This window comes from Cricetulus griseus, chromosome 7 (assembly GCF_003668045.3).
Source record: "Cricetulus griseus strain 17A/GY chromosome 7, alternate assembly CriGri-PICRH-1.0, whole genome shotgun sequence".
In the NCBI taxonomy this organism is placed as follows: Eukaryota; Metazoa; Chordata; class Mammalia; order Rodentia; family Cricetidae; genus Cricetulus; species Cricetulus griseus.
The window spans coordinates 60,691,210-60,706,904 of record NC_048600.1 but is presented as its reverse complement, the minus strand read 5'-3'; the positions used below and the strand labels follow the sequence as shown (position 1 = coordinate 60,706,904).

The following is a 15,695-nucleotide window of genomic DNA, read 5'->3' as shown; positions in this document are numbered from 1 at the left end:
TGTGGGAAAGTGATCTGCAGTGCAGGTAGAGTCCTGTCCATCTCCCTGCCTATTTGCTGTGTTCACATCTGATCCTCTAAGTGCAACCCACCCACATCAAACCCTTTCTAGCCTTGGGCAAGCTCTTAGGGCAGATCAACACTCTGAGCCCCTGGACCTTCCATGTCCAATCCCCAGGACTTTAATGAATGTGGATTTCTGACTGTAACTGAAATCAATGCAACACATTGGATCTTGGGTATGGCAGTAAGCTGAGGGTTCTGAGAGCCTGGGCTCTGGGGTCAAGAATAAAGACTTCAGAGTGTGTTTACTTGATGAATGTCTTGATCTCCCTTGAACAAGGAACAAATTCACACCACTAGGTACCTCTAGTATGCTGAGAGGACAGTCCCTGATCTCTGAAATACCAAACAAAGCCCTCCCATGTCTTTCATATGTCTGCCTTCACTCTAGTAGGGAAGGATTGCTGTTGGAATGGATGCTTTTGATGACCACACCTTAGCTAATAGTTTCTATTGCTGTGATGAAATACCATGATCATGGCAACTTTTATAAGGAAACCATTTCATTGGGCTGGCTTATAGTTCAGAGGCTCAGTCCAGTCAGGGTGGGAAGCATGGTGGCTTACAGGTAGACATGGTGCTGGAGATGGAGCCAAGAGCTATAAATCTGGACCCATAGGCAGCAGGAAGAGAGAGTGAGCCACTGTGCCTGAAACCTCAAAGTCTGCCCCCAGTGACACACTTCCTCCAAGAAGGCCATACCTACTCCATTAAGGCCACACCTCCAATAATGCCAGTCCCTGAGTCTATGGGGGCCATTTTCATTCAGACCACCACAGTAACCCACATGAAGGAAAATAGTACAAAGTATTTTGCATGGGCTCATCCCTCAGTGAGTATTCCTTCCTCCTGTATGATGGTGGGAGGCACCAGCAGTGTGTGCTGTTTTCACATAAGCCCTGGGAATCTGAAGTGAACACAACCTGGCCCTCCTGAGCCTACCCATGCAGCCCAAGAGACCCTCACTAAGTCTCCCTGCTTCATTCAAACACTCCCCCTAGTAAGGAGAGATGGCAAGAGAGCGTCTCAGCTGCCTTGTAAAGGCAATAGTGTAGAAGAATGTACTAGAATCTCAAGATTGTTAAAGCCTTTGGTGACCCAAGATGTAATGAAACCAGACCATCTTCTGCACAGGAACAGCAAGCAACCCTCTCTCCTGGTCATGGGGAAACTTGGGGCTTCACTATTGCTCAGGTCATTGCCTCATGGGAAGACTGATGGTTTCTAAGGGACTTCTTTCTGAAGAGTACACGTCATATGTCTGAAGTGGTCCAAGCAGTGGAATACTGAAACAGCACACACACATACACAAAAGAACTGTCCAAACATGGAGCATTTTCTAATGACAATTTGTTTTAATTAAATACAAACAAGGAGAAAAAAAAACAAAAACAAAATAACAAAACAAGGCACCATGGCCCATTCAAGTATTTTGCATAGATGTACAAATATTGTAAACAATCAATAGAAGGACAAGAGAGGAGAGGACTATTTCCTGTGAACAATCTCCCAAATAAAAAGAAAATTCACATTTGCCCTGGATCCCAGACACAGGCATACACACACAGTCACACACGAGGACACTGGAGCATTACTTTGGGGTATTGGGCTTGGAGTCTACAGAGCCTCTAGTTGGTGTCCCTAGAGAAGGGGTACCTTTCCAGTTCGTGTTCCCTGGCTTGTGTGTGGAGTCCTTTGGGGGCTGTCACTACATGCATTTGACAAAATGACTAGCTTTAGAATGTGCCTCCAATTTTAAGAATAAAAGTCTCACACTGGCTTTGTCAAATAAGCAAATTAACTGAACCTAGAGGAGACGCTATAGAAAAGGTTTACTGCAGAGTGACAGGGACTGTTGCATGGCAGAGAATATTCAGACCTTAAAAATCTGCAATGTCTTGAAGCAGGGATAGGAAAGGGCTTTTCTCTTGCAGGTGGAAATCACCAAGGCTGAAAGGAACAGAAAGCAAGCAGGAAGTTGCAACTTGGAAGGGATTAGAGACCTGAGGTTCACAGGTCAGAAACGGGCTTTAGGGTTCTAAAGTTGGCAGGCAGCTAATTTAGCTTCTCAGAACACTTACAGCCTGGGCTGGGGATATATCTCAGTTGGTAGAGTGTTTGCATAGACATGCACGAAGATCTGTGTTTGAACCCAGGGCCACATAAACCAAGTGTGGTGGCACACACCTGTAGTCTTAGCACTTGGGAAGATGAGAGCACTTGGGGACTCAAAAGTCATCCTTGGCTTTTTAGTGAGTTGAAGGCCAACCTGGTATACATGAGAGCCTGTCTCAAACAATTTTGCTTTTGGAGACAGGGTTTCTCTGTGTGACCTTAGCTGTCCTGGAACTCACTTTGTAGACCAAGCTGGCCTTGAAGTTAGAGGTCAGTCTGCCTCTGTTGGGACTAAAGGCGTGCACCATCACATCCAGCTACAAACTGAACTCTGAACTTCCCTCAGCCCACCAGAGCCTTGGTTTTGACCAACCCCAGTGTTCCCAAGCATCTCTACAGTGGCTGGGCACAGAACAGCTATTTCTAGTATTGTTCACTTTCTATGCCATTGGAGCCTTGGATACCCACAGACGGGGTAGGTTGACTGAAGTGTTCTGTTGTAACCACCCCCTCCTCTCCCTGTGGTAATATTCTCTTTCCCCTCCTAAGTGGTAAACAATCCTTTGGGACAAACTCTATCCTTGAAGTCTAGATGTATGCATGGAATACTTCACGGTGCAGAAGGGAAGGGGCTCCTACCTGTGGCAGCCTCCCTAGCTTTTGGATGACAGGCAGGAATGAAGTTGTAAATAGAGTAGCTGCCAACATCTCTACCAAATTAAAAAAAAATTGCCATCTTCCTATTCACAGTATAATTTTATGGGATGGAGGTGGTATCAAAGCAATAAAAAGGAAATGATTACCAAAGAGCAAGAGAATGGGTCTTCTTCTGGTATGGGTCAAGGAACAAAAGGCTTGAGGTTCACAAGGCTCATGCTGTTACTGTGGCTGTGGCACTGTCACTCAAGGCCACCTGCCTCCTGAGCTAAGGGAGAAAGGCTGCACAGCCCACAAGAACATCTAGGAAGCACAGGGTTGGGTTTATGGTAAGTGGTGCGTTTCTAACTTTGTGACAACAGTCAGATGTTTTTAGGATCCAACCTGTAGTCACTGGGCATTTGGTATAGCACTTAAATGAAAAGCTGTCAGATTGCAGAAATGAGACCTAGGCCCAAGTGACCTTCTGCATCATAGTTCAGGGAGTCAGAGTGTGAACAGCACAGTCACCCCAAGGAGAAAGGTGGTTTCCTGAGATCTTTCTACTTCCCAGATATGCACCTCCCACTGTCTACAATCCCACGAGCAGAGGGCTAGAGTTTACTCTGCAAAAAATTGTCAGAAGGCCTTGAGGTGGCAAATGGGGGGTCAAAAGCCTGCCTCCTCCTCAGGGAAGTTTCCATGAGCTAACAACTGCTTGTGGTGGTGGTGGGAAGGCCCCTAAAGGGCCTTCTGGCATGCTAGTCAGCACCTTTTTGGGGATGGAAGATGACCTCTCAGAGGCCAAGCCCAGCAATTCTGTAGGAACTGCTCTAACTAGCAGAGCACCAAGACACCCTCCTGAGCCCCAGGCAAGATGGGGTCCCATCCTCACCTTCCCAGAGCTCCTCCCATGAAGATCACATATAGGCAGTAACCAGGAGAGAACCAAAGGAAGTGCAGGATAAGACCCTGGTTGAAGAGAGTTGGGGGCCCCCTGCCCTGATCTGGTTTACCATGGCTTTGAACCATGTTCCAAAGAGGCCACCTATCTCTCCAGAGTCAACAGTCCCACCTCAGAGCTGACCACCAGGGAAGGGCTGGTGCCCCTCTGTATACTTTCCTAATAACTGGGCTTCCAAACATGTCTGTCCCCTCAGCATATCCATGGCTGCCCTGGAGAACTTCATCTAAGGTGTAGGTCAGAAAAAAGGAGGAGGCCCCTTTTCCTGTCTGAAGCCAAAAAACACAAGTACATGCAGAGCTCTCTCTCTCTCTCTCTCTCTCTCTCTCTCTCTCTCTCTCTCTCTCTCTCTCTCTCTCTCTCCACCAAAACCCACTCAGCTCAATGCTCTTGAGATCCAGTGCAGGAAGTCCAGTGCCTACCCCGTGAGGCAAGATCCTGATTCGTTGGTCACAGGCGTATGGTCACCAGCAAGTCAGGACTGCTGTGGTGCACCGTCAAAGCACCATAGGACAGAGACATTGGAAGAGAGGAGGTGAAGGTGACATATGGAACAATGGGGATGTACAACGAGGAATTCTGAGAGTCTAGCAACCTTTGGCATCATGGCTCAGAGGGGACACGGGCTGACCACTCCCCACTGCTGTCTACACTGCCTACAAATAGTACCTGTCTGAGTCAGAGAGTGACCCATGTAAATATGGGAATGTGAGGAGTGGCAGGGGAGGGGAGCATGGCTTGTCACATGCAGCCATATAATCAGGAACAGGCACCTTGACCAAGCCCTGGGGCAGGGAGGCAGCAGTGGCTTCCTCCGTCCCTGAAAGCTAAGAAACGGGTAAGACCCAGCCTCTGTGTAGCTTGGGGATCCCAGAGAGGCCAATCAACAGAAGTCCTCATGGGTACCTGCCAGAATGGGACCTGGGTGGATGCTTTCTCCAAGTTCAGCACAGGAGGAGGACTCCCCATTTTGAGACTTCCCTGACCATCACTGGTTGCTCTTGGCTAGGTGGCTGAGGGAGAATTTCCCCATCTTCCTCCATCTGCTTCCCTTTCCTACCAGAGCTGTATATTGCACAGGACAACATGCAGAAGCCATCAGATAGAAGTCCCTCTGGGCCTCAGAGGAAACAGGAGGCATTGGGGCAAGGAGGGAGATTCTGGAGATGAGGGGGGTTCAAGGAGGCTGGAGAAGCTTCAAGGTGGCAGAGCAGGCTTCTTTCTTCTGGACCTTCCATGGCATCCAGAGTCTTCTAGAAGCAAGAAACTTCTAGACAGTTCTAGATCTTGGAGCTAGTTACCCCTCCAGCCCTCTGTGATCTGTATTCTGGAAGCTGGAAGGAAAAAGGAAGGGAAAGATGTGATCTCGGTGCTGGTCAGCGGGACTGGGCAACTGTCCTCTTGCTTTTGACAGTCAAGAACAGAAGCGTAGTCTGCAGAAGTCTGTCTCTGTGGCTGCTTTCCAGGGCCAGCAGCCCTCGCAGTGAGAGCAAGTCATGCGCCCACCCCCAAAGCTGGAAAGTCACCCCTCCTCTCTTTTGTCAAGCTTCAGTACAATCATTTCCCAGTGATTTATGGGAATATGGGGATGACACCTGGCCTCCTTGCCTCATTCCTTCTGACCTAACTCCCCAGACTAAGCTAAGAGAACATGGCAGCCAGAGAGAAGTATTAAGGAAAGGGACATCAGCAGACAGGCTTATGTAAACTAATGACTTTACCTTCATAGAGACATTATGAAGCTGGTCTCTTCTACTACTTATGCCTTTTTAAAAATTACCTTTCTGGCTGAAGCACCTTGATGGCCCATCTTATCCAGACAAGGACTCACTCAAGGTGGCCTAGCTGTTCAGGTGCTGAGATAATTGGAAGCCACCAGAACTCAAGCGTCTAAGTGATGCCTTCATTCTCAAATGAAGGCAAATCACACTTCGCTCATATAAGGTACAGCCAAACAGAACTCCAAGAAAGGCCTTGTTCCTGCTTCTGTTGTAGAAGCTCAGCCAGGAACACAAGAGAACAGTGATTCTCAGCTACACACATCCCCTGCTGGTACTTCTGGGTCCTTCTGTGGACTCACCTTTGGGATAGATACTGTGGGAGGCCGGGGAGGCTGAGGACCAACCATAGATGGCTGCAGCAGGGAGGCACCTCCTGGCCTGGGAACGCTCCTATGGCCTGGCACAGGGTTTGCTGGAAGTGCCTTCTGGGGTGGCCGAGGCCTAGAGAAATCCTGGAGGAAGCAAAAAGTCTCATTTGAGGGGCTCCTTTCAAAAGAAAATATGCCTAACATCTTATGGATCAAAACCAAATAATATACATATCAGATGGTCTCGTTTTTAAAGAACTCGAGTGTGTGTGTGGGAGGGGGTATAATATATTTACATGCTAAGAAAAAAATAAGAACTTTTTGAAAAAATGAGTTGGCTATATCTATAAAAATTAGAGATAGGTGCATGGCATGATGTGCACACTTTTAATTCCAGCACTCAGGATATAGAAGCAGGTAGATTTCTGTGAATTCAAGGCCAGCCTGCTCTACACAGTGAGTTCTAGGCCTGCCAGGGCTATATAGTGAGACCCTGTCTCAAAACATAAATAAATAAATGGAAATTATCATTTTCCAATGTGAAACTTCCTGTTGGCCATGCTAGAGACTGATTGCACAGGTGCACAAGGCTGCTCTACAAGGATGTTCTCTGTCCATTGTTTACAACACACCAGAGAACTTAGAAACTTCCGAAGTTTCCGCAGTGAAAGAAAAAAACGTAAAATGATACAGTGACATGGGTTCCAGCAGGTGGGTATGGGCTAATGAGGACAGTCCGCTGCAAGAGAAGTTGAAATGAACCAGACAGAGGAGTGTATACAAAACAGACCACCATATCCCTGCCTAAGGTCAACAGAAATAAACAGCACACAGCCAGGAAGGGGCTGGAGCAAACTGTCAACAGAGGGCTACTTGGGATGGGGTTTAAGTGGGTGGGTGTGGGCCAGGAAAACAGAAAGAGTGGTGTGTACTCGTGTGTGTGTGTGTGTGTGTGTGTGTGTGTGTGTGTGTGTGAACATGTGCATAGACATACCCACAAACAGCACCTGGACAAATTAAAACTTTAAGAAACCATGGCTTTTGTTGTTGCAACTTTGTTTGGATTAGTTTTTCTTTTGACTATACATGGCACAATGATTATTTTTCATCTTCTCAATAAGGCCAAATTCCCCTTGCTATTACCTAACTATATCCCCAGCATGTGGTTCCACTAAGTCATTTTATTTTAATCTATTTATTTCTTTTCATATCCTTTATCCCTACCAACCTAAATAATTTGTCAGGCTTTTATTTTTCTCTCTCTAGCCACCTCTGACTATATCTAGAATGCAGGCAGGGGCAGGGTGCCTTTTCTGTGTAGTTCATGGAGCCATTGCAGGCTTTCTGGGCGGCTAATACACAGGAAGCCCTCAGCTTAACAACAAGCACATAAATAAATCAAGCTATTCAAACTTCCTAAAATAGATACGTATTTCTGTGCTACTCCAATTGTTTAACTATAAAGAATTATTATAGTTTTTGTTGTTGTTGCTTTGTGTCAGGATCTTTCTACCTAGCCCTGGCTGTCCTGTTTCACTGTGTAGATCAGGCTGGCCTTGAACTCACAACGACCCACCTGTCTTAGCCTCCCAAATGCTGGGATTAAAGGTGTGTACCACCATTCCCAGCTATTTGTATTATTTTTGAATATGTGTATGTGTGAGTTTATGCCCTCTGTGTTCAGGTGCCCTTGGAACTCACTGATGTGGGTGCTGGGAATAGAACCCAGGTCCTCTACAAGAGCAACAAGTGCTCTTCACCACGGAGCCATCTTTCCAATGCCACTACTCAGTTTCTTTAAACAAATATGTGCTTCTTTTGTGATTGGAAAAGCAAAATTTTAAGGGGCAATCATAGCCTGCCCCCCAAGCTGATGAGATTTGAGGAATGCCAGTTCCTTAGCCCGCCTGAGAGGGGCACTAGTGAACTCCAAGGTAGGCATGAGGCAAGTGTGCAGGAGGCAGAAACATTGCAGAGTTGGTTTTCCTACAAAAATAACTTCTCAGAGCAGAAACTGAAGCTCAGAGAAGAAAAGTCAAAAATGTCTGAGACCAAAAAGCCACATATGTCCGCTCTCCCCTTTCCAAGGGATGCCGATCTTGGGGGTGGACAGTACATGGTGGAACCTCAACTGCACCAGAGAGCTCAGGCTTTCCAGGGAGAGACAGTGGGGTGTGGGCATCAGGTCACAGCCGGGAAACTGCAAAGTGAGGCCTTGCTGGTTGTTATCTGCATAGGAGCCTTATCAGAACGTCTGCCCTGGGCCTCCCAGCATAAGCAGCCAGTTTGATACCATAACCTCATCCTTGGCCCATGAATAAGCATAGCCAAGACTTAACAGAGCAGAGGAGAATAAGCCAAGAGAACATGGTGAGGATCCGCTAATCTACGCCCCTCTCTAAAGGCAGCAAGGCAACTTTATCCAGACAGTCCATTCACATTCACAAGGTGAACATCCATGAACACACTCAGTTTAAGGTCATAATTAACAAAAATAATCAAAGCAGGCTCATTTAGGGACATGCCTAGCTCAGTGTCATGGAGTAGTGCTTTAAGTGATTAGGTAGGAATAAGTCTTGGCAAATTCAGTTTGAGATGCATTGAGTCGATCCCTGTGTGGATTTGTACATCACACCCCTGCCTCACACACAGGGACTAGGAGCAGCAGCTTCACAGCACAGAACCCAACCTGACACCCTCAGTTCTGCCAAACCCTCACCGCCACGTGCCCTAGGGATCATACCAAATGCTCACTGCCCCTGTGGTTGTTGTGATCAAAGAAGCCCAGGGACTCCTTTGGACCATGCCAAAAGAAAGGAGATCCTTAAGACCAAACACACAGTCAGGTCTAGAAGCCACTATGCTGCACCACTGCCCAAGAAAAACCCATGTCTTCACTGGGGAACTTATACCAGAGTAGACACGCTAAGCAAACCAGCCACTGGGTGATGGCTCCAAGTTGTGAGTACCAGCTACAGAGGAGGGAGCCAGTCTAGACCTGTCACCTCCCAGAGAACCCTCTCTATAAGCAAGGCCTCAGGGTGCACCCTTCAGTAAGACTCGGCCATGAGTGGGAGCCAACTTGTAGGTACACTTTGTAGGAATTGGGTACAAGGAGAAGAAGAGGGTACAACGCTCAGCCTTACAAGGTAAGAGAAGCCCCTCAGTGGAGTGCTACCTAAGGTCACAACTGAGGATGAATACGAGCTGGCCAAGCAAAGGGATGTGGATGCATATGAGGCAAAACAGCATCTGCAATGACCTGGAGGGGACAAGAGCTCAAGGAACTGAAAGAACTTCATTTATGGTACAAAGTGGGTGGAAATTAGATAGGAAAAAAGCACCATGTGGCTCAGGGACTGTCCAGGGAATGTACTTCTTCCTCTTACTGCTAAACTTCTGGAAACCCACTGGATTCACCAGAACAAAGAAGATGGTCAAACCCAACCAGTACATCACCCTGGCCTCCATTGTCCCTCATCACAGGCACCCTGCTACAGACAATGTCCCTGGCCCAGGGTTGCTGAGAACTCATTTACCTGGGATAGTAGGCAGTTAGGTGCAGGGGGTATGGGCCGGCTTGGAGGAGGCCTTCTGGCTGACTCCTTTCTTTCTACCTGAGCCCCAGTTTCTGGGGAGCTCCTGGCAGCCTTGTTCAGATGTGCTGGCAACAGTGCAGGTGGGGATTCAACGTGCAAGTAGTCTGGAGGTGGCCGGGGAGGAGGGTGGGAGGGCTTCCGGAGAGTTTCAGGGGTGTTGGCCACCTGTATGTAGGAGACAAGGAATAGCTGAGATGATAAATCCTGTCTAGGTGTGTGTCTCAATGAGAACTATTCAACCCTTCAGACCCCGGGCTTCAGAACCAACTGATGGGTCTCCCAGACCAATAAAATGGCTTTCATTACAAACCCCATGGACACCCACAAGCTCTTAGGAAGCCTAACAGAGATCAAAGGAAATCAGTCAAGTTCAATGGTGCAAAGCCCTTACCTTTCGCTTGCCCTGGGGAGTCTGCAACTTGAAAGTTGGGTTGGCATGGCCAGTTCCACCACTCTGAGACACTCTGAAGGGACAACTAGAAACAAGAAATAGGGGACAGGAAGGAGGGAGATGTTCAGGGCCATGTGAACTGAGCTCCTTTGGCCCAAGCCAACTGAAAAATCTAATTAACCCTCTTCTGGAGAGAGTAGGGTGACCCTCTCAAACCCATCTCCTAAATAATATAAGTGCACACATGCCTAGGGGAGAAGCCCAAGGAAGGGATCAGCCTTGCTCCCCTCCCCAGTAAAGAGACAGAAATTCACTAGCCATTATGTAACCCCCTCCCCCCAGTCATGAATCCAGAAGGATTCAGGGCAGGAAAAAACAAAAAACAAAAACAGAAACAAAACCCTTCCAATGCAAGGACATTTAACAGGACTCTTGAGAATATGTTCAGTCAATATCTAAATAAATTAATCAGTTGTCTTCTTGGGTTAATGTCTAGCTATCTATCCCTGTGAATAACTTTAGCTTGTCATCCCTTCTCTGTCGCCTCAGTTTGCTGCTCTTTAAAAAGTAAGGTATAAATGAACCAGGTGGAGGAAGATAAATAGGTTTTATGGCATGCCCCAATTTGAATTGGCTAAGTACTTTCTAGGGAGAAGAATTCACAAACAATAGCCACACTCAGTAGAAAACACTTACAACCAGTACCTAACAATGTCTACCATGGTGACAGAAGGATAGAATGGATGAAGGTGACACATCCCTGCATTCACCTTCCCAGAATTAGACCCATCACCACTGACTTTTCCACAGGGGTTCTGTGATCTAGAAGGGACCCCCAAATCCTTGTGTACATAGTGCCCTGTCCCACCTGAACTGCTGCCGCAGCTTGAAAGGGAGAGCCGAAGGCTTGCCCAGTTTGTGGCTCTGTCGATAGCAGTGGAATAACAGCACGAGGACAGCTAGCACGAAGAAGGCTGAAAACACCCCGGCTATCACAGGACCCACACCTGCCAGAAGACAGCACATGTGAGAGAATTAGAGGCTATTCTGACTATGGTAAAATGATACAGTCCTGACTCTTCTTCAGATATTTGATTCTCATTTTATTTGTACAACTTATTTTAAACACACACACACATTATATACTAGCTTAAGGAGCCAGGCCCACTGGCTTTCCTAGAAAAGCCCCACAGTCATTTCTTTCAACCGCAGAAATACTCTCCAATGCAGTTCAGAATGTGTCATTTGTCATTAGCTTCCAGCTAATGGATTCTCAGAAAATCAAACTGCATCACGATTTTCCCGGATGCAGACCAGTAACCAGAAAATACTGGCTTAGATACCTCAGGACTAGAACTCTCACCCTTGACCCTCAACCTCACAGCTGGCTCCAAAGCCACCTCAACAGTTCCATGAATAATAAATTCAAATATGTAAAGTACACTTTCATCAATGAAGCTCCACTTTGCTCTATTTTACAAATTTGGGTTCTTCCTTCTTGCCTGTTATTATTTTGTCTTTTAAGATAGGGTCTCACTGTGTAGCCCAGATTGGCCTGGAACTCACTGTGTAGCACAGATTGGCCTCAAAATTGCAGCAATTACCCTGCCTCAACTTCATGAGTGCTGGGATTACAGGCAGGAACTACCATGCCCAATTTTTAGCCTTGTATTTTTTAACTACTTTTGCAATTATTCACCACAGGAGTGTAGGTCCCCAGACTTTCTCTAAAACTATAAAACATGTCTGCTTCCCCATTTCTTAGCCTTTGTTTAGCAAAAAACAGAATAACCCAATGCAAGGCACCCCAGGACTGTGATTATTTCAAGTTTCCCTAAAAGGACTAGTTACTAGTTACTCCCACAAATAAATGTGACTATCCAGTGACCTAGAGTCTCCCTTGATCTCTCTCTTTCCTAGCAAAATGACAGAAAGGCAACTAAGCCCAAGCTTCCTCCAACCAAACTAGGCCTCTTTTTCTTGGCTTCCTCCCTGTAGAATCAGAAGAGTGCAGCCAATTTAACTTGGACTCTGCAACAGTACAACCAGGCTCCATGTATTCCTGTACACCTACGACTACAACCTAACACATTTGTAGACAACAATGCCATATTGCAATGTCAACAGGTTGGAGGCTCCTGCCAACCAACCACCCATCCCCATGGTCTCCATTGCTCTCACAAAGGCAGAACACTTACTCTTGGGGGGCAAAGGACCACTGTCAATGCTGCCGCCATCTCCTGGGGTGTTACAGAAAGGTGGAGCCCAGCCATGAAAGCAATGACAATTCTGATTGTTGTTGCAAACCTAGAGTGAGGGGCCACAGACGTATCAGCACCCAGGAGAGCTGTGACCTCCCACAGGGCACGTCCCCATGACACCAACACCCAAGAACCTAGACATCTGCACACGTACCCCGTGACCATTGCACTTTTTCCCACAGCCTTCAGTCTCAAAGAAGGAGGTATTCCTGCACTGTCCCTCGAAGCAAATCTGCAGACAGGGAGAATAGCCATCAGCAGAGCAGCAGAGACATGGGGGAGGCTTAGGGTATTGGAGATTTTTACTCAGGATAAATAGGAACCCCAAAAGGTAGCTCTTTGACTTATATATTATTATAGTGAGAAACAAAAAGAACCTCAAAAGGCAGGACAGTGAGTAATCCTGCTATCACCTCTGTGATTAGGGAAGGCACAGCAAACACTGCTAAAATGTTACATTGAACAATCAGGACATGTTTATAGTCTAGTGTTATCTTGCCTACACACTAACCAAGAATGAATATGTACTAATTTTAGTACTATGCCTGAAAATAATGATTGTGGCAGCAGCTTACTGGGCTGGGCATCGTACCATGGGTTTCCTATATTTTTATAACTTCACTAACCCAATTGAATATATGAGATGGGTGGCATTATTTTTCCTTGGGTTTCCCTGAGCCTTAGACTACTTCTGTTCCATGTGATAGCTAATGATATAGATGACAGTGGTGAGTCCATTTCCATGGCTAATCCATAGTCTATGGGTGGGCATCCATGAGTGTGATGCTATTACTCTGGGAGCCAAGCACCTTCCTCCAAAGCCCACACTTCTCAATTTCTGTCTCTATATCTTGCTTTCTGAGGGAGGCTGGGGGAGGGACTCACATGGTTGTGACCACACTTGGTCCCAGTCATCACCAGGCCTGGGTCCAGCATGTCACCTTCTCCTTCCTCTTCCTCGGGACCCCGGTAGACATGGGTGCCCCGGCAATGGATCCGCCTCCCATTCAAGGTGATGGTGGTATCAATCGACACTGCATTGGATTCCAGGGGCCGGGCCTGGGTGCTCTGACACTGGATTTTCCCACACTTGGCATCCCTGGGCCAGGAAAGAAGACAGTATCAAAGGCTGGGGAAAAGCTGGGGCTGCAGAGCTTCGGTGTTACCAAGACAGCAGGCTTAGGTAGAGTAGGGCAGAGGACCAAAGAGCAGGCTGGATCCCAGCAGAGAGACCTGAGGTAGAGCCAGAAAGGGGGCAGGTTCCTTGTCTCTGAACTAGGCCAAGAGCTGAACTTGAGATGCCCTAACTTCAAAGATGACTGCATGACCTAAGTCATGTCTGTCACCTATGTTCATCACACAGCTATTCACCCAGACACACCAGCTAGGAGCTGGATCTCACTGACTCCCTCTTCTTCATTTACAACATGCATGGGGTTGAGCACTTCAATCCATCAATCTTCGCTCCTACACAGCTTCCCTGACTCGTGTTACTATCTCTTTCTATCCTGACCTGCCAGACTGCAGTGTCCATGGGAGGGGACCAAATTCTTCCAGCAATGCCTTTAAACCTCTCAGGATCCATCCTGCTTTCCTCTTGCCATGCTCTTTTCTCATGGCCCCCTCTCCTCTATTCCCCACAAATTGTAGCTTACTCTGTCTATCAGCTTGTCACCTGCCAGTTTTTCTCTAACCTCCTCACCTTAAACACTCTTTTTTACACACCAGTGTGACTCCTCGCCCTGTTCATTTAGATGACTGCTATAGAACTCAATGAAAGTACTTCTTGGGGAAAGCCCGCCAAGCTGTTAACTATTACACTGATTATCACGTTGTGCTGGACCAGCGCTTCTCAACCTGTGGGTCCTGTCCTCTTTGGGGATTGAATGACCCTTTCACAGGGCACACAGACGATCAGAAGACAAATATTTACATTACACCTCACAGCAAAACTGCAGCTATGAAGTAGCAATGAAAATGATTTTATGTTTGGGGGGTCACCACAACATGAGGAACTGTATTAAAAGGTCACAGCATTAGGAAGGCAGAGAACCACTGCTCTAGATGCTCAATATGGCATCTTGCATGTTGTAAATGTGTAACAGTGGTGGGAAGGTGAGTGGGTGAATAGACGAGCCAGTGGGAGGCTGCAATGAATGATTCAGACATGAGTCTTAAAACAGGGCATAATTTTAACACTCTGCAAAAAGTGGTTCAAAAGGGCCATCTCCTGCCCTGCTTTGTTTTTATTTACTTATTTTTTTTTAAGACAGAGTTTCTCTATGTAACAGCTCTGGCTGTCCTAGAACTCGCTTTGTACATCAGGCTGGCCTCAAACTCACAGAGACCTGCCTGCGCCTGCCTCTGAATACTGGTGTTAAAAGGCCTGTGCCACCACGTCCAGCTATCTTGCCCTGCTCTGAGAGAGTCTCCAAAGCAACCGTGATCAACTTCCTAGAAAGTAATGCTACCCACTCCTCTTTCTGACTTGCTTAGAGCCAACTGAATAGTGCATTATCAAACAACAGGGAACAGATACAGGCTTTCACTGGCTTGTTTAAAAGCCAACTGGGGACCAACCACACCAAGCCAGGTGGGAGCAAAGAGGACAGAGCTGGGATCCCTTGGTCACTCGTCTTCACACGGGGGCAATGCTGTGGTCCTCACCTGGGACTGCACTTCCTGTATTTGCCATTCAAGCCCTTGCCGCAGTTTCCATAGGTGTCTCCAGCTGCGTTCACCCTCTCAAAGCAGAGATCCAGAGCAGGCCGGGCTCCTAGGTATACAAGAAACACCTGTCAATGCACGGCCTGCCAGAGGCTCCCAATGGCTGGGCTAGCCTCAGGCAATGTGACATTTCCATATTCCCCAAGACTAATTGAGACAAAGTATTTTAGATGGGTTTTTAACATTTCATTGAAGACATGTGCCTATGACAGTTGCATGCTAATCCTGCTTGCTAATAAAGAAGGGCTGTCCTGTTCCTGGCCTGCAAAAGATTAGAAATCCATGCCCCAAACACTAAAGAGCTAAAACATATCTTTGGAATTTTTTTTTTTTTCATATCCACCCTATTTTCTCTCTCCTGTATCATAGAAAAACAACAATCTTTAAATCTGTGTTTTCTATAAAACAGGACAGGGTTTCCTCTGTGTAGCTTTGTAGACCAGGCTGGCCATGAGTTCACAGAGATCTGCCTGCCTCAGCTTCCCAAGTGCTGGGATCAAAGGCATGTGCCAGCTAATTCCCATCTTCTGGAAGTGGTGACAGATGGAATCCCATACCGGAACATTGGGAAGGGGGCAACAGCAGAGAGTTTCTGAATGTGCAATGACCACTAATTAAAAACAGAATGTGTAATGAATCCAAGGTGTTTCTGGTAGAGCTCACCCATATTGCATCACATGACTTCACAGCATCTATGGTTCTCAACACACTTGTACGCTTTGCATACAACTAATGAATGCCATTGAGACCCCTCAGCTCAGGCTTGAGCCTACTTTATATTATGAATGACCTGTTTTTCCTGTTCATATAGTCTCTTATGCAGTGGGTTAATCAAAGAAAACAAAGACTTA

General features: G+C 46.9%; 1 protein-coding gene across 1 annotated transcript in view; it reads right to left on the bottom strand.

Annotated features, from left to right (window-relative positions):
• Window positions 1-1,394: 1,394 nt before the first annotated feature.
• Window positions 1,395-15,695, bottom strand: part of Adam19 (ADAM metallopeptidase domain 19) — an 88,026-nt gene continuing 73,725 nt past the window's right edge. The window contains exons 15-23 of the mRNA XM_027425279.2: window positions 14,785-14,893; window positions 13,003-13,216; window positions 12,272-12,349; window positions 12,055-12,163; window positions 10,725-10,863; window positions 9,857-9,941; window positions 9,406-9,630; window positions 5,858-6,010; window positions 1,395-5,111 (exon numbers count right to left, since the gene is read on the bottom strand). Of these exons, the coding sequence (XP_027281080.1) occupies window positions 5,058-5,111; window positions 5,858-6,010; window positions 9,406-9,630; window positions 9,857-9,941; window positions 10,725-10,863; window positions 12,055-12,163; window positions 12,272-12,349; window positions 13,003-13,216; window positions 14,785-14,893 (1,166 nt within the window). The 3' untranslated portion in view covers window positions 1,395-5,057. The remainder of the gene's footprint in view (window positions 5,112-5,857; window positions 6,011-9,405; window positions 9,631-9,856; window positions 9,942-10,724; window positions 10,864-12,054; window positions 12,164-12,271; window positions 12,350-13,002; window positions 13,217-14,784; window positions 14,894-15,695) is intronic.